Below are 21554 nucleotides of genomic sequence, written 5' to 3' on the forward strand. Positions count from 1 at the left end.
TAGCTGTGATGCTCTGCGTGTCCTGACTCCTTTCTATCATAGCTGTGATGCTCTGTGTGTCCTGACTCCTTTCTATCATAGCTGCGATGCTCTGCGTGTCTGACCCCTTTCTATCATAGCTGCGATGCTCTGCGTGTCCTGACTCCTTTCTATCATAGCTGCGATGCTCTGCGTGTCCTGACTCCTTTCTATCACAGCTGCGATGCTGTGCGTGTCCTCACTCCTTTCTATCATAGCTGTGATGCTCTGCGTGTCTGACCCCTTTCTATCATAGCTGCGATGCTCTGCGTGTCCTGACTCCTTTCTATCATAGCTGTGATGCTCTGCGTGTCCTGACTCCTTTCTATCACAGCTGCGATGCTGTGCGTGTCCTGACTCCTTTCTATCATAGCTGCGATGCTCTGCGTGTCCTGACTCCTTTCTATCATAGCTGCGATGCTCTGCGTGTCCTCACTCCTTTCTATCATAGCTGCGATGCTCTGCGTGTCCTGACTCCTTTCTATCATAGCTGCGATGCTCTGCGTGTCCTGACTCCTTTCTATCATAGCTGCGATGCTCTGCGTGTCCTGACTCCTTTCTATCATAGCTGCGATGCTCTGCGTGTCCTGACTCCTTTCTATCACAGCTGTGATGCTCTGCCTGTCCTGACTCCTTTCTATCATAGCTGCGATGCTCTGCGTGTCCTGACCCCTTTCTATCACAGCTGTGATGCTCTGCGTGTCCTGACTCCTTTCTATCATAGCTGCGATGCTCTGCGTGTCTGACTCCTTTCTATCATAGTTGCGATGCTCTGCGTGTCTTGACTTCTTTCAATCATAGCTGTGATGCTCTGCGTGTCCTGACTCCTTTCTATCATAGCTGCGATGCTCTGCGTGTCCTGACTCCTTTCTATCACAGCTGTGATGCTCTGCCTGTCCTGACTCCTTTCTATCATAGCTGTGATGCTCTGCGTGTCCTGACTCCTTTCCATCATAGCTGCAATGCTCTGCGTGTCCTGGCTCCTTTCTATCATAGTTGCGATGCTCTGCGTGTCTTGACTCCTTTCTATCACAGCTGCGATGCTTTGCGTGTCCTGACTCCTTTCTATCATAGCTGCGATGCTCTGCGTGTCCTGACTCCTTTCCATCATAGCTGCAATGCTCTGCGTGTCCTGACTCCTTTCTATCATAGTTGCGATGCTCTGCGTGTCTTGACTCCTTTCTATCACAGCTGCGATGCTCTGCGTGTCCTGACACCTTTCTATCATAGCTGCGATGCTCTGCATGTCCTGACTCCTTTCTATCATAGTTGCGATGCTCTGCGTGTCCTGACTCCTTTCTATCATAGCTGCGATGCTCTGCATGTCCTGACTCCTTTCTATCATAGTTGCGATGCTCTGCGTGTCCTGACACCTTTCTATCATAGCTGTGATGTTCTGCGTGTCCTGACTCCTTTCTATCATAGTTGCGATGCTCTGCGTGTCCTGACTCCTTTCTATCATAGCTGTGATGCTCTGCGTGTCCTGACCCCTTTCTATCATAGCTGCGATGCTCTGCGTGTCCTGACTCCTTTCTATCATAGCTGTGATGCTCTGCGTGTCCTGACTCCTTTCTATCATAGCTGCGATGCTCTGCATGTCCTGACTCCTTTCTATCATAGCTGCGATGCTCTGCGTGTCCTGACTGCTTTCTATCATAGCTGTGATGCTCTGCGTGTCCTGACTCCTTTCTATCATAGCTGCGATGCTCTGCGTGTCCTGACTCCTTTCTATCATAGCTGCGATGCTCTGCGTGTCCTGACTCCTTTCTATCATAGCTGCGATGCTCTGCGTGTCCTGACTCCTTTCTATCATAGCTGTGATGCTCTGCGTGTCCTGACCCCTTTCTATCATAGCTGCGATGCTCTGCGTGTCCTGACTCCTTTCTATCATAGCTGTGATGCTCTGCGTGTCCTGACTCCCTTCTATCATAGCTGCGATGCTCTGCGTGTCCTGACTCCTTTCTATCATAGCTGTGATGCTCTGCGTGTCCTGACTCCTTTCTATCATAGCTGTGATGCTCTGCGTGTCCTGACCCCTTTCTATCACAGCTGTGATGCTCTGCGTGTCCTGACTCCTTTCTATCATAGTTGCGATGCTCTGCGTGTCCTGACTCCTTTCTATCGCAGCTGCGATGCTCTGCGTGTCCTGACTCCTTTCTATCATAGCTGCGATGCTCTGCGTGTCCTGACTCCTTTCTATCATAGCTGCGATGCTCTGCGTGTCCTGACTCTTTTCTATCACAGCTGCGATGCTCTGCGTGTCCTGACTCCTTTCTATCGCAGCTGTGATGCTCTGCGTGTCCTGACTCCTTTCTATCATAGCTGCGATGCTCTGCGTGTCCTGACTCCTTTCTATCATAGCTGCGATGCTCTGCGTGTCCTGACTCTTTTCTATCACAGCTGCGATGCTCTGCGTGTCCTGACTCCTTTCTATCGCAGCTGCAATGCTCTGCGTGTCCTGACTGCTTTCTATAATAGCTGCGATGCTCTGCGTGTCCTGACTCCTTTCTATCATAGCTGTGATGCTCTACGTGTCCTGACTCCTTTCTATCATAGCTGCGATGCTCTGCGTGTCCGGACTCCCTTCTATCATAGCTGCGATGCTCTGCGTGTCCTGACTCCTTTCTATCATAGCCAATAGGACCTTTTTCAGTAATTTGAAGACTACATTACAGTAACCATCCTGCAGTACCACTTCCTACCATTGGTGGCAGCAGAGTCCTCCCATAGTCTGTACATGGCACATACTGTGCGGCAGTATACAAACATGAAACCGCAAAGTAAGTGATGGGATATAAACATTACAGGATACACAGAGGAGGAGGATCTGTACAAGTATGTACAGTGGCTGAAAGAAGTATTGAACACGTCACCAATTTTCTAAGTAAATATATTTTTAAAGGTTCTACAGACATGAATTTCTCACCAGATGTCAGTAACAACCCATCCAATCCATGCAGGCAAAGAGATCAAATCATAGATCACCATAAATTAAGTTATGAGTAATAATGAGAAATGACACATGGAAAAAGTATTGAACGCATTACTGATATGTATTAAATCCTTTATTGGTGATGAAGCTTCCAGACGCCTGCGGTATGGAGACACTAGTCACCTGCATTGCTCAGGTGTTATTTTGGCCCATTCTTCCACACAATCGCTCTTCACATCCTGCAGATCCCGGCTCCTTCTATGATCTTTGAGCTTTAGTTCCTTCCATACATTTTCTATTGGATTCAGCTCTGGTGATCGGCTCGGCCATTCTAGCAGATTTATTTTCTTTCTCTGAAACCAGTGGAGTTTCCTTGTCTGTGTGTTTGGGATCATTGTCTTGCTGAAATGTCCACCCTTGTTTCCTCTTCATCATCCTGGTAGACGGCAGCAGATTTTTATCAGGAAGTCTCGATACATTTGTCTATTCATCCTTCCCACAATTATATAAAATTTGCCAGTGCCGCATGCTGAAAATCAGCCCCACACCATGATGTTCCCACCTCCACACTTCATGTGCCTTTTGACCTCCAAACACAATGTTTGGAGTTCAATTTTGTTCTCAGCAGACCAGACTATATTCTCCCAGTATTTCACAGTGTCACGGGTGTCTCTGCATTTTTGAGACTAGTGACAGATTCAGGGCTAGAAAGTTAATTTCCATGCAAGATTCTCAATATTAAATTGATTTCCTTTGCTTTGGCAGTTTCTGGGTTAATGTCAGTTTTCCTTCTCATTACCATTTCAGGTGCTTCCAGTATTGGGACCACTCCCAGTCCTTATATACCCTCTACTCCCTGTAGAGTTACCAGTTATACTGAATCCTCAGTCAGAGACATTGGCCTGGAGGTGGAAGGAGCTGTTGGAACCCTTACTTTCTGTCTGTTGTGTGTAGGCTGTAGTCCTGGTGTCTGACTGCAGCCAAGAAGTTGGAGTTTATCCTTTGTTGATTCCTCTGTATGTCTTACTTCCATCGGTGTGTTGCTTTAGTGCAGCGGTGGGACTAGTGATCCTCACCTTCCCACTCACTAGCCAGGACTTACTGCAGGAACTCTCAGGGCTTCAGGTTCCTGCTCAGTAACAGGTGAGGAACCTGTATCGGGACTGACTAGGAGTACAGGGTACAGTTACAGTTGCGCTAGTGCTAGGGCCCACCTTTGTTAAAGTGTCCCCGATGTACCCCTTGTTTTTTGTGGTGAAACCCTTGTGTGTTGTCTGTTTTGCCCCACGCCGGACTCTCTCTATGTCCATGCATGACATTATAACCAGCCAACCTTATTGATGAGCCGATATAACGCTTCATTAGCACACCTGTTGCAGACTCTATCTCAAGAGGTGGTGGAGATGTGGTTTCAGGTGGTGCAACATCTGCAGCATGTGGTTGGTCTGCTGGTCATGGCTCAGTCACAGCCTGAACCTAAGGTTATCCTCCCAGATAGTTTTTCTGGGGGGGGACGTGACAGGTTCAGGGTCTTTGAGGGAACCTGCAGATTATACTTTGAGCTCCGGCTTTGTTCCTCAGGGAGTGAGGAACAGCGGGTGGGGATTGTAGTCTTCGTGTCGCGAGAGATCCCCAGTCCTGGGCCTACTCTCTACCTACTGATTCTTTGGCGTTACGGTCAGTGAACGCGTTCTTTGTGGCTTTGGCTCTGGTCTATGAAGATTCCAATGGCGTCTCCCTGGTGGAATCTAATCTTTGTAGTCTCCAGTAGGGGGCGCCGCCTGCAAAGGAGTATTGCTGTGAGTACTGGAGATGGGCCACAGACATCCAATGGAATGATCTGGCTCTTAGGAGTCCGTTTTTTCAGGGTTTGCTCGGCTGAGGGATTCTCTCATCCAGTATGCTGCTCCAAAGTCATCGGAGGCCACCATGTCCCTAGCTATAAGTGTGGATAGACGCCTTAGGCTACTTTCACACGTCAGTTTTTTTCCATCAGGCACAATCCGGAAAAAAAGGATAAAACGGATCCGGCGCCGGATCCGTTTTATCCCCATTGATTTGTATTAGCGCCGGATTGTGCCTGATGGCCTTGCGTTGCATCTGGCTTTTGCCGGATCCGTCGTAATTGGCTAATGCGGCGGCCGGATGGAAAGTCTCTTGTAACGTTTCTTGTCTCTGACAAAAAAAATGCATCGCGCCGGATTCAGCGCAATTTACAACAGAAGCCTATAGACGCCGGCGAAATGCGACAAAAAACGGATGCGGACGCCAGATCTATTTTTTTTAAACTGAGCATGCTCCAATCTATTGTAAAAAAAAAGAGGATCCAGTAAAAAAAAAAAACGGACGAAACGGATGCAAAAACGGATGCACCGGATCCGTTTTTTGACGGATCAGGTATATCGGATACGTCAAAAAGAAAAGGATCCGGCGCATCCGTTTTTGCATATTCTGCGCCGGATCTGTTGCATCAGGCACACGCCGGATTATGCCTGATGCCAAAAAACTGATGTGTGAAAGTAGCCTTAGGCTGCTTTCACACCTCCGGTTTTTGCTGTGCGGCACAATCCAGCTCTGCAGAAAGACCGCAAGCGTTTTTTTTTACCACCGGTTGCGTTTTTTCCGCATAGACTTTCATTAGTGCCGGATTGTGCCGCATGGCCTTGCGTTGCGTCCGGTTTTTGCCGGATGCGGCATATTTAGCCCATGCGGCGGCCGGATGGAAAGTTGCCTGGCACGTTTTTTTGTCCGGCAAAAAAAACTGCATTGCGCCGCATCCGGCCGATGTGGCGCTTTTTCCAATGCATGCCTATGGATGCCGGATGCGGTGCAATGCGGCAAAAAACGCATCCGGCCGCCGCATGCGTTTTTTTGCACTGCGCATGCTCAGGAGCGTGATGCAACCGGCAAAAACCGGACGGGCCGCATGTAAAAAACTTATGCAAAGGATGCGGTTTTGTCGCCGCATCTGTTGCATAGGTTTTAGAGCCGGATTGGCCGGCTCTGCTAAAACCGGAGGTGTTTATTTAATCGTATGAACGTATATCTTACCATCATATAAAAGTAAACACCAGACAATAGACAGTGATTGAAAAATATCAAAAGGATAAAAAAAATCAAATTTGAATATCAAGATTTTCTATATATGCAATAGCGTTATCATTTACAATATAGAAATCCTTCTTGTCACCATGGTAGGATCTCAGGGGGCTCCTCAACAATGTGCTGGATAGTTTGACCATCTGCTCCACAGTCACAGGTCGGAGAGTCATATTTTCCCCACTTATACATAAAATCTGCACAGACGCCAAAGTTTGTTCTGATACGATTTAGAGTAACCCATGTTTTCCTTGGTAGATTGAAGCCTGGTGGAGGGTTTTGTAAATTAGGGAACATTTGGGGATCACCTTCTACTACATTGACCCAAAGTTCTCGCCATTTCTCCTCTAAATTGAAGTCTTGTTCATGCAAGGTGATTGCAGTTCGGATGGGTGGGTGTCTTGATTTCAATCGTTGTATTGTAACATCTCTGATATTTTGGTGTATTGGAAGTTTTTCATTATTCCCTACTTTAGTGTATTCTTTAAGTAGGAGCTTTTGTCTTCTTAGATTTGCGGGTGCGATATGACCCAGCACAGGTAACCAGTGACCAGGTGTAGGTCTAATAGCACCAGATATTATACGCAAAGAGTTGTTCAGCTGAGTGTCAATTAAGTTTACATGACAGCTATTTAACCATGCTGGAGCCCAGTATTCTGCAGCAGAGTGCACCAGGGCAAGAGTAGATAACCATGCTGGAGCCAGTATTCTGCAGCAGAGTGCACCAGGGCAAGAGTAGATGTTCTCAAAACAGATGTTGCCGAGCCCTAGGAGGATCCACAAAGTTTCTGAATAATATTATTGCGTGCTTTCAGTTTCTGTGCCAATTTATCCAGATGGGATTTAAAAGTTAGACTTCTATCAAGGATTACACCTAAGTACTTAGGATTGAAATCCTAAGGTGTGATTGGATTGAATCCGGAGGTGTGAAAGCAGCCTTCAACGTTTCATCCGGCCGCCACACAAGTACATTTTGCCGGATCTGGCAAAAACCAGATGAAACGCAAGGCCATCAGGCACAATCCGGCGCTAATGAAAGTCTATGAGGGAAAAAACAGATCCGGCGGCAACAGACGCCGGATCCGTTTTTTCATGTTTTTGCCGGATTGTGCCTGATGGCAAAAAACTGATGTGTGAAAGCAGCCCTAGGGAGAGACCAAGTAGGACCCAATTCCCTGTAGTTCTTCCTCAGGAGAGTTCCACAGGTGCATCTGGATGAACCCATGCTGGTGGGGGGTGTCTCCCATCATGTTAGACTGCTTGCGGTTCACCGTGGGATCGGGGTCTGCTTTTACTGTGGTCTTAAGGTTCATTTCATAGGGGTTTGTCCATCAATCCCCAAACGTGTAACATTTGTTAAAAAGCTGCCTTCCCCTGGTCGTAATGAGGAAGGCGACCAGCGCGTGTACGTTTCCTCCATTTTCCCCAGTTTGCCGGCTAAGAATTTTCCAGTACAAAGAGAGGATACCCTTACCTGTCCTCAGGTTAATCCCGAGTGTAAGGTGAAAAAATCTGTTTTTCCTCTTATTCCTCACAGTGGTTCCATCTGAAAAATCGCTCCCCCCAGACCATATGGAGGAAGACGGTCTGGGTGTATGCATCGCCTCCATTACACCTGTCTTGTCTTCCGTGCACTCTAAGCCTAAATCAGAGATAAGCAGTGTTAATCTTCCCACTCCTCAGGTCAATCTTAGGCCTCGGTATGTCCCCTGGAAAAGTGGTGTCAGGGGGCGACCGTCATTCCTGAGTGTATGGCTATGCAGTCGGGTGGTGATACCTCTGTTAAGGGTCCTACGGTGAGATTGCCAGTTCCAATTTCTTTGCTGCAGTCCTGGTGGCTGACTGCTGCCAAGAAGAAGGAATTTATTCTTTGTTGATTCCTCTGTTTGTCTTCCTTCCCTTGTGTGCTGTTTTAGTGCAGCGGTGAGACTAGTGATCCTTACCTTCCCACTCACTAGCCAGGGCTTACTGCAGGGTCTCTCAGGGCTTCAGGTTCCTGCTCGGCGACAGGTGAGGAACCTGTATATGAACTGGCTAGGCGTGAAGGGTACAGTCGCAGGTAAGTGGAGGAGGTGTCCATCTTCCCTCTCACTAGCACTAGGGCCCACCGTTGTTAAAGTGCCCTCGATGTACCCCTTGTTTGTCGTGGTGAAACCCCTGTTTGCCCCACGCCAGACTCTCCCCAAATCCAAGCATGACACACAGGCTTCTGTAAATGTTATTTAGCAAACTATAAACTCTCTTGAACAAGGTTTTTGTTCAGCAATGGAGTCTTGCATGGTGAGCGTGCATACAGGAGCGTGCATACAGGAGCGTGCATACAGGAGTGTGCATACAGGAGTGTGCATACAGGACATGGAGGGGGAGTGCATTACTTTTTGTTTTCTTTCAATTCTACCTGCTGATTCCAGGTATTTCTGTAGCTTTTCATAAGTGTTCCTTGGCTCCTGGACAACTCTTCTGATAATTATTTTTACTCCTATGTCAGATATATTTTGGGGAGATTCTGGTTGTGGGCATTTTATGGTGAAACGCTGTGCTTTCCACTTTTGGATTGTGGCCCCAACAGGGCTCACTGGAACAGTCAGTAGTTTAGAAATGTTTCTATAACCAATGCCATCAGTATGTTTTACAACAATAACATTGAAAAGATCTTGAGACCGCTCACTGGTTTTACCCATCATGAGATGTTTCTTGTGTGGCACTTCAGACACCTTTTTATAGGCCATCAGTTGCACTAGCTGATATTATTTTTCACCAAGTGGCAGGATCGCTGTCTAATTACTGATAGATTCAGACTTTCCATGGCTTTTTCCACTTCTCTTCCTTCCTTTGCTCAATACTTTTTCCCTGTGTCATTTCTCATTATTACACATAACTAAATTTATGGACATCTATGGTCATTTCTTTGCCTGTGTGGATTGGATGGGTTGCTACTGACATCTGGTGAGAAATTTATGTCAATAGCACCTTTAGAAATATATTTACTTAGACAATTAGCAACATGTTCAATACTTATTTCACTAGCTGAAGATTAGATACACGTATGATGCGGCTCTGTACATGTGTAGATGAGATACACGTATGAGCACACTCTCTGTACATATGTAAATAGATGAGGTACACGTATGAGGCTCTCTGTACATGTGTAGATGAGATACACGTATGAGGCTCTCTGTACATGTGTAGATGAGATACACGTATGAGGAGGCTCTGTACATGTGTAGATGAGATACACGTATGATGCGGCTCTGTACATGTGTAGATGAGATACACGTATGAGGAGGCTCTGTACATGTGTAGATGAGATACACGTATGAGGAGGCTCTGTACATGTGTAGATGAGATACACGTATGAGGAGGCTCTGTACATGTGTAGATGAGATACACGTATGAGGAGGCTCTGTACATGTGTAGATGAGATACACGTATGATGCGGCTCTCTGTATATGTGTAGATGAGATACACGTATGAGGAGGCTCTCTGTACATGTGTAGATGAGATACACGTATGAGGCGGCGCTCTGTACATGTGTAGATGAGATACACGTATGATGAGGCTCTCTGTACATGTGTAAATGAGATACACGTATGAGGAGGCTCTGTACATGTGTAGATGATACACGTATGAGGAGGTTCTCTATACATGTGTAGATGAGATACACGTATGATGCGGCTCTCTGTATATGTGTAGATGAGATACACGTATGAGGAGGCTCTCTGTACATGTGTAGATGAGATACACGTATGAGGAGGCTCTCTGTACATGTGTAGATGAGATACACGTATGAGGAGGCTCTCTGTACATGTGTAGATGAGATACACGTATGAGGAGGCTCTGTACATGTGTAGATGAGATACACGTATGAGGAGGCTCTCTGTACATGTGTAGATACATGAGATACACGTATGAGGAGGCTCTCTGTACATGTGTAGATGAGATACACGTATGAGGAGGCTCTCTGTACATGTGTAGATGAGATACACGTATGAGGAGGCTCTCTGTACATGTGTAGATGAGATACACGTATGAGGAGGCTCTGTACATGTGTAGATGAGATACACGTATGATGCGGCTCTCTGTATATGTGTAGATTAGATACACGTATAAGGAGGCTCTCTGTACATGTGTAGATGAGATACACGTATGAGGAGGCTCTGTACATGTGTAGATGAGATACACGTATGAGGAGGCTCTCTGTACATGTGTAGATGAGATACACATATGAGGAGGCTCTGTACATGTGTAGATGAGATACACGTATGAGGCTCTCTGTACATGTGTAGATGAGATACACGTATGAGGAGGCTCTCTGTACATGTGTAGATGAGATACATGTATGAGGAGGCTCTGTACATGTGTAGATGAGATACACGTATGAGGAGGCTCTGTAAATGTGTAGATGAGATACACGTATGAGGAGGCTCTCTGTACATGTGTAGATGAGATACACGTATGAGGAGGCTCTGTACATGTGTAGATGAGATACACGTATGAGGAGGCGCTCTGTACATGTGTAGATGAGATACACGTATGAGGAGGTTCTCTGTACATGTGTAGATGAGATACACGTATGATGCGGCTCTCTGTATATGTGTAGATGAGATACACGTATAAGGAGACTCTCTGTACATGTGTAGATGAGATACACGTATGAGGAGGTTCTCTGTACATGTGTAGATGAGATACACGTATGAGGAGGCTCTCTGTACATGTGTAGATGAGATACACGTATGAGGAGGCTCTGTACATGTGTAGATGAGATACACGTATGAGGCTCTCTGTACATGTGTAGATGAGATACACGTATGAGGAGGCTCTCTGTACATGTGTAGATGAGATACACGTATGAGAAGGCTCTGTACATGTGTAGATGAGATACACGTATGAGGAGGCTCTCTGTACATATGTAGATGAGATACACGTATGAGGAGGCTCTGTACATGTGTAGATGAGATACACGTATGAGGAGGCTCTGTACATGTGTAGATGAGATACACGTATGAGGAGGCTCTGTACATGTGTAGATGAGATACACATATGAGGCGGCTCTGTACATGTGTAGATGAGATACACGTACACGTATGAGGAGGCTCTGTACATGTGTAGATGAGATACACGTATGAGGAGGCTCTGTACATGTGTAGATGAGATACACGTATGAGGAGGCGCTCTGTACATGTGTAGATGAGATACACGTATGAGGCTCTCTGTACATGTGTAGATGAGATACACGTATGAGGAGGCTCTCTGTACATGTGTAGATGAGATACATGTATGAGGAGGCTCTGTACATGTGTAGATGAGATACACGTATGAGGAGGCTCTGTACATGTGTAGATGAGATACACGTATGAGGAGGCTCTCTGTACATGTGTAGATGAGATACACGTATGAGGAGGCTCTGTACATGTGTAGATGAGATACACGTATGAGGAGGCGCTCTGTACATGTGTAGATGAGATACACGTATGAGGAGGTTCTCTGTACATGTGTAGATGAGATACACGTATGATGCGGCTCTCTGTATATGTGTAGATGAGATACACGTATAAGGAGACTCTCTGTACATGTGTAGATGAGATACACGTATGAGGAGGTTCTCTGTACATGTGTAGATGAGATACACGTATGAGGAGGCTCTCTGTACATGTGTAGATGAGATACACGTATGAGGAGGCTCTGTACATGTGTAGATGAGATACACGTATGAGGCTCTCTGTACATGTGTAGATGAGATACACGTATGAGGAGGCTCTCTGTACATGTGTAGATGAGATACACGTATGAGAAGGCTCTGTACATGTGTAGATGAGATACACGTATGAGGAGGCTCTCTGTACATATGTAGATGAGATACACGTATGAGGAGGCTCTGTACATGTGTAGATGAGATACACGTATGAGGAGGCTCTGTACATGTGTAGATGAGATACACGTATGAGGAGGCTCTGTACATGTGTAGATGAGATACACATATGAGGCGGCTCTGTACATGTGTAGATGAGATACACGTACACGTATGAGGAGGCTCTGTACATGTGTAGATGAGATACACGTATGAGGAGGCTCTGTACATGTGTAGATGAGATACACGTATGAGGAGGCGCTCTGTACATGTGTAGATGAGATACACGTATGAGGAGGCGCTCTGTACATGTGTAGATGAGATACACGTATGAGGAGGCTCTCTGTACATGTGTAGATGAGATACACGTATGAGGAGGCGCTCTGTACATGTGTAGATGAGATACACGTACACGTATGAGGAGGCTCTGTACATGTGTAGATGAGATACACGTATGAGGAGGCTCTGTACATGTGTAGATGAGATACACGTATGAGGAGGCTCTCTGTACATGTGTAGATGAGATACACGTATGAGGAGGCTCTCTGTACATGTGTAGATGAGATACACGTATGAGGAGGCTCTGTACATGTGTAGATGAGATACACGTATGAGGCTCTCTGTACATGTGTAGATGAGATACACGTATGAGGCTCTCTGTACATGTGTAGATGAGATACATGTATGAGGCTCTCTGTACATGTGTAGATGAGATACACGTATGAGGAGGCTCTGTACATGTGTAGATGAGATACACGTATGAGGAGGCTCTGTACATGTGTAGATGAGATACACGTATGAGGCTCTCTGTACATGTGTAGATGAGATACTCGTATGAGGAGGCTCTCTGTACATGTGTAGATGAGATACACGTATGAGGAGGCTCTGTACATGTGTAGATGAGATACATGTATGAGGAGGCTCTCTGAACATGTGTAGATGAGATACACGTATGAGGAGGTTCTCTGTACATGTGTAGATGAGATACACGTATGATGCGGCTCTCTGTATATGTGTAGATGAGATACACGTATAAGGAGGCTCTCTGTACATGTGTAGATGAGATACATGTATGAGGAGGCTCTGTACATGTGTAGATGAGATACACGTATGAGGAGGCTCTCTGTACATGTGTAGATGAGATACACGTATGAGGAGGCTCTGTACATGTGTAGATGAGATACACATATGAGGCTCTCTGTACATGTGTAGATGAGATACACGTATGAGGAGGCTCTCTGTACATGTGTAGATGAGATACACGTATGAGGAGGCTCTGTACATGTGTAGATGAGATACACGTATGAGGCTCTCTGTACATGTGTAGATGAGATACACGTATGAGGCTCTCTGTACATGTGTAGATGAGATACATGTATGAGGCTCTCTGTACATGTGTAGATGAGATACACATATGAGGAGGCTCTGTACATGTGTAGATGAGATACACGTATGAGGAGGCTCTGTACATGTGTAGATGAGATACACGTATGAGGAGGCTCTCTGTACATGTGTAGATGAGATACACGTATGAGGAGGCTCTCTGTACATGTGTAGATGAGATACACGTATGAGGAGGCTCTGTACATGTGTAGATGAGATACACATATGAGGAGGCTCTCTGTACATGTGTAGATGAGATACACGTATGAGGAGGTTCTCTGTACATGTGTAGATGAGATACACGTATGATGCGGCTCTCTGTATATGTGTAGATGAGATACACGTATAAGGAGGCTCTCTGTACATGTGTAGATGAGATACACGTATGAGGAGGCTCTCTGTACATGTGTAGATGAGATACACGTATGAGGAGGTTCTCTGTACATGTCTAGATGAGATACACGTATGAGGAGGCTCTCTGTACATGTGTAGATGAGATACACGTATGAGGAGGCTCTGTACATGTGTAGATGAGATACACGTATGAGGCTCTCTGTACATGTGTAGATGAGATACACGTATGAGGAGGCTCTCTGTACATGTGTAGATGAGATACACGTATGAGGAGGCTCTGTACATGTGTAGATGAGATACACGTATGAGGAGGCTCTCTGTACATGTGTAGATGAGATACACGTATGATGAGGTTCTCTGTACATGTGTAGATGAGATACACGTATGAGGAGGCTCTGTACATGTGTAGATGAGATACACGTATGAGGCGGCTCTGTACATGTGTAGATGAGATACACGTACACGTATGAGGAGGCTCTGTACATGTGTAGATGAGATACACGTATGAGGAGGTTCTGTACATGTGTAGATGAGATACACGTATGAGGAGGCTCTCTGTACATGTGTAGATGAGATACACGTATGAGGAGGCGCTCTGTACATGTGTAGATGAGATACACGTATGAGGAGGCTCTCTGTACATGTGTAGATGAGATACACGTATGAGGAGGCGCTCTGTACATGTGTAGATGAGATACACGTACACGTATGAGGAGGCTCTGTACATGTGTAGATGAGATACACGTATGAGGAGGCTCTGTACATGTGTAGATGAGATATACGTATGAGGAGGCTCTCTGTACATGTGTAGATGAGATACACGTATGAGGAGGCTCTCTGTACATGTGTAGATGAGATACACGTATGAGGAGGCTCTGTACATGTGTAGATGAGATACACGTATGAGGCTCTCTGTACATGTGTAGATGAGATACACGTATGAGGCTCTCTGTACATGTGTAGATGAGATACACGTATGAGGCTCTCTGTACATGTGTAGATGAGATACACGTATGAGGAGGCTCTGTACATGTGTAGATGAGATACACGTATGAGGAGGCTCTGTACATGTGTAGATGAGATACACGTATGAGGAGGCTCTCTGTACATGTGTATATGAGATACACGTATGAGGCTCTCTGTATATGTGTAGATGAGATACACGTATGAGGAGGCTCTCTGTACATGTGTAGATGAGATACACGTATGAGGAGGCTCTCTGTACATGTGTAGATGAGATACACGTATGAGGAGGCACTCTGTACATGTGTAGATGAGATACACGTATGAGGAGGCTCTCTATACATGTGTGGATGAGATACAGATATATGGAGGCTCTGTACATGTGTAGATGAGATACACGTATGAGGAGGCTCTGTACATGTGTAAATGAGATACACGTATGAGGAGGCTCTGTACATGTGCAGATGAGATACACGTATGAGGAGGCTCTGTACATGTGTAGATGAGATACACGTATGAGGAGGCTCTGTACATGTGTAGATGAGATACACGTATGAGGAGGCTCTGTACATGTGTAGATGAGATACACGTATGAGGAGGCTCTGTACATGTGTAGATGAGATACACGTATGAGGAGGCTCTGTACATGTGTAGATGAGATACACGTATGAGGAGGCTCTCTATACATGTGTAGATGAGATACAGATATATGGAGGCTCTGTACATGTGTAGATGAGATACAGATATATGGAGGCTCTGTACATGTGTAGATGAGATACACGTATGAGGCTCTCTGTACATGTGTAGATGAGATACACGTATGAGGAGGCTCTGTTCATGTGTAGATGAGATACACGTATGAGGAGGCTCTGTACATGTGTAGATGAGATACACGTATGAGGCTCTCTGTACATGTGTAGATGAGATACATATATATGGAGGCTCTGTACATGTGTAGATGAGATACACGTATGAGGCTCTCTGTACATGTGTAGATGAGATACACGTATGAGGAGGCTCTGTACATGTGTAGATGAGATACACGTATGAGGAGGCTCTGTACATGTGTAGATGAGATACACGTATGAGGAGGCTCTGTACATGTGTAGATGAGATACACGTATGAGGAGGCTCTGTACATGTGTAGATGAGATACACGTATGAGGCTCTCTGTACATGTGTAGATGAGATACATATATATGGAGGCTCTGTACATGTGTAGATGAGATACACGTATGAGGCTCTGTACATGTGTAGATGAGATACACGTATGAGGCTCTCTGTACATGTGTAGATGAGATACAGATATATGGAGGCTCTGTACATGTGTAGATGAGATACACGTATGAGGCTCTCTGTACATGTGTAGATGAGATACATATATATGGAGGCTCTGTACATGTGTAGATGAGATACACGTATGAGGCTCTGTACATGTGTAGATGAGATACACGTATGAGGCTCTCTGTACATGTGTAGATGAGATACACGTATGAGGCTCTCTGTACATGTGTAGATGAGATACACGTATGAGGCTCTGTACATGTGTAGATGAGATACACGTATGAGGCTCTCTGTACATGTGTAGATGAGATACAGATATATGGAGGCTCTGTACATGTGTAGATGAGATACACGTATGAGGAGGCGATCTGTACATGTGTAGATGAGATACACGTATGATGCGGCTCTGTACATGTGTAGATGAGATACACGTATGAGGAGGCTCTGTACATGTGTAGATGAGATACACGTATGAGGCTCTCTGTACATGTGTAGATGAGATACACGTATGAGGCTCTGTACATGTGTAGATGAGATACACGTATGAGGCTCTCTGTACATGTGTAGATGAGATACAGATATATGGAGGCGCTCTGTACATGTGTAGATGAGATGCTCCGGTACATGTGAGCCCTCAGCACTGCGGGACGCCCCGGTCACTGTAGTGTGTGGATGTGACCGGAGTGTGAATGAATCCGCCGCCCGTCAGCCCCTCCTTCCCCTCTTTTTGCCGCTGTTGCTGGGCGGGTGGTCGCGCAGGCGCAGTGCGTTGTCTCGGGGCGCGCTCCCGTTGTTGCTGCGCGTCCCCTCCTGCCGTGCACGTCGCGTGTGTCCCTCCGAGCGCTCCCTGCAGGCGGCTGAGAGACGGGACCGAGCACCGTACACCGGTCACCGAGCGCTGCAGCGGCTGGGCATGGTCCTGCTCCCGGGAGGGATGAGCGAGGCTGCGGGACAATGAGAAGAGCACGTCCCCGGGGGACATAGATGTGACACCGGCGACACCAGACAGGAGGCTGCACCCAGCGAGCGCCGCGGCGGCTGACATGTATGTACTGTGTGTGTACTATGTACTGTACGTGTGTACTGCTCTCTGTGTATATATGTATGTATATGTGTCCTATGTACTGTTGTATGTATGCTGTTGTTCATATACCGTATATACAGTGTGTGTGTGTGTAGATTGGCTGCCCTGTACTATGTAGTGTATGTTCCTGTGTGCAGTTATGGGGACTGTGTGTGTGTAATGCTTGCTGTATCCTATCCTTATATCCTGTATGTATCGCTGCCTGGACAGTGTCCGTATACTATATGTGTATGTGGCTGTGTGTATCTCCCCTGCCTCCTGTCATGTAAGGTTATCGTTTAGTATCTAATCTTTCTGATGTGTGTGTGTGTATGTATGTATATATATATGAGATATTGGTATGTCGGGCTATAGTAGTGGACGCTGTGTATATATGTGCACACGCAGCGTCCGCTATAGCCTGATGTGTGTACCCCCTCTCCTCTGTGTCTACTGTGCAGCACCCGGTGTGTGATATTCTTCAGTGTTCAGTGTATAGCTATGACTCCGCTGAGGTGTATGTATGATCGATCTGCCTAGTCTTTCTATGTGTATGACCCCACTGACATGTCTGTATACGTCCGCTGATATGTCTATGTATGACCCCACTGACATGCATTTGTATGATCCCTCTAACGTGTATGTATGACCTTCCTGACATGTATATGTATAATTCCACCGACATGTGTATGTATGACCCCCCAGACATGTATGTATGATCCCGCTGACATCTATAGGAATGACCCTGTTTTCATGTATATGTGTGAGCCCTATGACAGATCTATATATGACCCTGCTGATATGTCTATGTATGATCCATCTGACTAGTCTTTGTAAATGTATGACCCCACTGACATATATGTATGACCCTGCTGCTGTCTGTGAATGACCCTGCTGACATGTCTATGTATGACCCTGCTTTCATGTATATGTGTGATCCCACTAGTGTGTATATATGAGCCCTCTGACAGACATATCAGCAGAGTCATACATAGACATATCAGCAGGGTCATTCACAGACGTCAGCGGAGGCATACATATACAAAAACTAGTCAGATGGATCATACATAGACACATCAGCAGGGTCATATATAGACCTATGTATAATCTATCTGACTAGTTCTTGTATATGTATGACCCTGCTGTGCTGACATGTATGTATGTATGATCCTGCTGACGTATGTGAATGACCCTGCTATGTCTATGTATGACCCTGCTGATATGTCTATGTATGATCTATCTGACTAGTCTTTGTGTATGTATGACCCCGCTGACCTGTATGTATGATCCTCCTTGATGTCTGTGAAAGATCCTGCTGACATGTCGATGTATGACACTGCTGACTAGTCCTTGTAATATGTATGACCCCTGACATGTATGTATGACCCTGCTGATATGTCTATGTATGACCCTTCTGACATGTCTATGTATGACCCTGCTAACTAGTTCTTGTATATGTATGACCCCTGACATGTATGACCCTGCTGATATGTCTATGTATGATCCATCTGACCAGTCTGTATATGTATGACCCTACTGACATGTCTATGTATGACCCTACTGATATGTCTATGTATGACCCTGCTGACTAGTCCTTGTATATGTATGACCCCTGACATGTATGTATGACCCTGCTGATATGTCTATGTATGATCCATCTGACCAGTCTGTATATGTATGACCCTACTGACATGTCTATGTATGACCCTACTGACATGTCTATGTATGACCCTGCTGATATGTCTATGTATGACCCTACTGACATGTCTATGTATGACCCTGCTGATATGTCTATGTATGACCCTGCTGACTAGTCCTTGTATATGTATGACCCCTGACATGTATGTATGACCCTGCTGATATGTCTATGTATGACCCTACTGACATGTCTATGTATGACCCTGCTGATATGTCTATGTATGACCCTGCTGACTAGTCCTTGTATATGTATGACCCCTGACATGTATGTATGACCCTGCTGATATGTCTATGTATGATCCATCTGACCAGTCTGTATATGTATGACCCTACTGACATGTCTATGTATGACCCTACTGACATGTCTATGTATGACCCTGCTGATATGTCTATGTATGACCCTGCTGACATGTCTATGTATGACCCTGCTGACTAGTCCTTGTATATGTATGACCCCTGACATGTATGTATGACCCTGCTGATATGTCTATGTATGACCCTGCTGACTAGTCCTTGTATATGTATGACCCCTGATATGTCTATGTATGACCCTGCTGATATGTCTATGTATGATCCATCTGACCAGTCTGTATATGTATGACCCTACTGACATGTCTATGTATGACCCTACTGACATGTCTATGTATGACCCTGCTGATATGTCTATGTATGACCCTACTGACATGTCTATGTATGACCCTGCTGATATGTCTATGTATGACCCTGCTGACTAGTCCTTGTATATGTATGACCCCTGACATGTATGTATGACCCTGCTGATATGTCTATGTATGACCCTACTGACATGTCTATGTATGACCCTGCTGATATGTCTATGTATGACCCTGCTGACTAGTCCTTGTATATGTATGACCCCTGACATGTATGTATGACCCTGCTGATATGTCTATGTATGATCCATCTGACCAGTCTGTATATGTATGACCCTACTGACATGTCTATGTATGACCCTACTGACATGTCTATGTATGACCCTGCTGATATGTCTATGTATGACCCTGCTGACATGTCTATGTATGACCCTGCTGACTAGTCCTTGTATATGTATGACCCCTGACATGTATGTATGACCCTGCTGATATGTCTATGTATGACCCTGCTGACTAGTCCTTGTATATGTATGACCCCTGATATGTCTATGTATGACCCTGCTGATATGTCTATGTATGATCCATCTGACCAGTCTGTATATGTATGATCCTCCTGATCTGCAGTATGTTCCTCGTGGTGTGTATATTTTCAGTGTGTGTGTCTCCTGCTGTGTGAGGGTTTGGCGTGTCCACAAGGGCATCTATTTGGGTACAGTTAAATGCCCGGCACTTTGTATGTCCCCCCACACATATGCCCCCTTGGGTATGTGCCCTGTGGTCCCGCGGGCTGTGCCGGCCTCTTTTCATTCGTGTTCTTCATCATCAGCCTTTATGTAGAGCCCTCCTTGTTAATTGGTGGGATCTGATGGTGGGGACCCCCGCACACCCTCCCCTCTCCTGTGCCCTTGTAATATTCGTGCTTCTTCACTTCTCTGCTTCCTGTCAGTGAATGGCACATTTTCATGCTGAGGCTATGCACCATTTTACAGCGGAGGGTTTGCTGCGTCTGGTTTTGAGCGTTGTTGCAATGGTCTGTCCTGCTGATGTCACACTGGAGACATTGTCGCGATGGCCGGCCCTGTCCACAGTGTCACACTCACGTGAGCTTTACAGTGAATGACGCCGGCCCTTTAAATATTTGATGGGATTAGACAGTCGGCGAGGCATTCCTCTGGCATGGATGTGGCGCATATTTTGCAGGGCACGTGCGCTGTGTGGGTATGCACTGCCGCGTCCTGCTGTGGATGTGATGTGGCAGAAAATCTCACCCCGGCGAGCGAGCGAGCGTGTCATCATCGGTGGATGTGTCACTCAGGAATGTGCTGCGTGCACCGCCGGGACGCCGACCGCCAGGGAGCACAAATCCGATCCCGCTATACCTCCATCGGGGGGCGCTGTCCGGGATTGGAAGTCATTCAGTCATCCTCTTCTGTCAGGTCTGCAGCAATTCATTCTCTCTGGATCCCAGGAAAGCTGGGTGACAACAGATGACTTTAAGGGGTGGTCCCATAAACGCAGAGATCACCGCCTAACCACAGGATAGATGACAAGTATATGATCAATGGTGGTCCGTTTACTGAAACCCCCACTGATGCCAAAAACGAGGAAACCAAAATAAAACGCTACTGAGCATGTGCGACCAATTCCTATAGACAGAAACTGGACAGTGGTCGCACATGCTCAGTAACGCTTCATCCACACAGACAACAATGGGATGAGAAGGGGGTCTCAGGAGCCACACCCCCAGCAATCCAATCATCTAGGCTGTGGATATTTTGTTTGTGGGACCCCCCCTTTTAAGGACTTTTCAAAAGTGGAGTGAATGTAATGAAACCAACCACTAGGACCCTCACTGTTCACAAGAGGGGGGTCCTTTACACCTACGAACTAACTGACATAGCTGACTACAGGGAATGGAGCGGCCACCACGGGGGAAGAAGGGGCAATGGACCTATGTTGTTATCGGTGGGGGACCACATCTATCCTTCAAAGGGATATTTCCAAATAGTATGTGATCGTAGAGAAATGAGGACTACAGCTCCATCTTGATGGCAGAGGACATGTGCATGCTCAGTCACCTCTCCATTCATTGTGTATAGGACTGCTGGAGAAAACCAAGTGCATTGCTCCACTATTTCTGCAGTCCCATAGACAATGAATGGAGCGGAGGCCGAGCATGCGCACATCCTGAGAATGGAGCTCTGGAACCTCAAGAAAGGAGGTCTGCAGCCTTATCTTGAATGCAGCGGAGGTGCGCACGCTCAGCCACCTCTCTATTCATTGTGTATGGGACTGCTGGAG

The 21554-nt window shown here is 46.1% G+C and overlaps 1 protein-coding gene across 3 annotated transcripts in view; it reads left to right on the plus strand.

Moving 5' to 3' along the window:
• ASAP1 (ArfGAP with SH3 domain, ankyrin repeat and PH domain 1) overlaps nucleotides 1-21554 on the plus strand; it is a 409622-nt gene that overhangs the window by 126114 nt on the left and 261954 nt on the right. Inside the window, exon 1 of one of the 3 annotated variants that reach the window (XM_075352861.1) lies at nucleotides 16694-16926. The exons of the other annotated variants lie outside the window; for them this stretch is intronic. Coding sequence (XP_075208976.1) covers nucleotides 16925-16926 — 2 coding nt within the window. The 5' untranslated portion in view covers nucleotides 16694-16924. Of the gene's footprint in view, nucleotides 1-16693; nucleotides 16927-21554 lie in introns of those variants that run through there. 3 annotated transcript variants of the gene reach the window in all.

The sequence above is a fragment of the Anomaloglossus baeobatrachus genome, chromosome 6 (genome assembly GCF_048569485.1).
Source record: "Anomaloglossus baeobatrachus isolate aAnoBae1 chromosome 6, aAnoBae1.hap1, whole genome shotgun sequence".
Lineage (NCBI taxonomy): Eukaryota > Metazoa > Chordata > Amphibia > Anura > Aromobatidae > Anomaloglossus > Anomaloglossus baeobatrachus.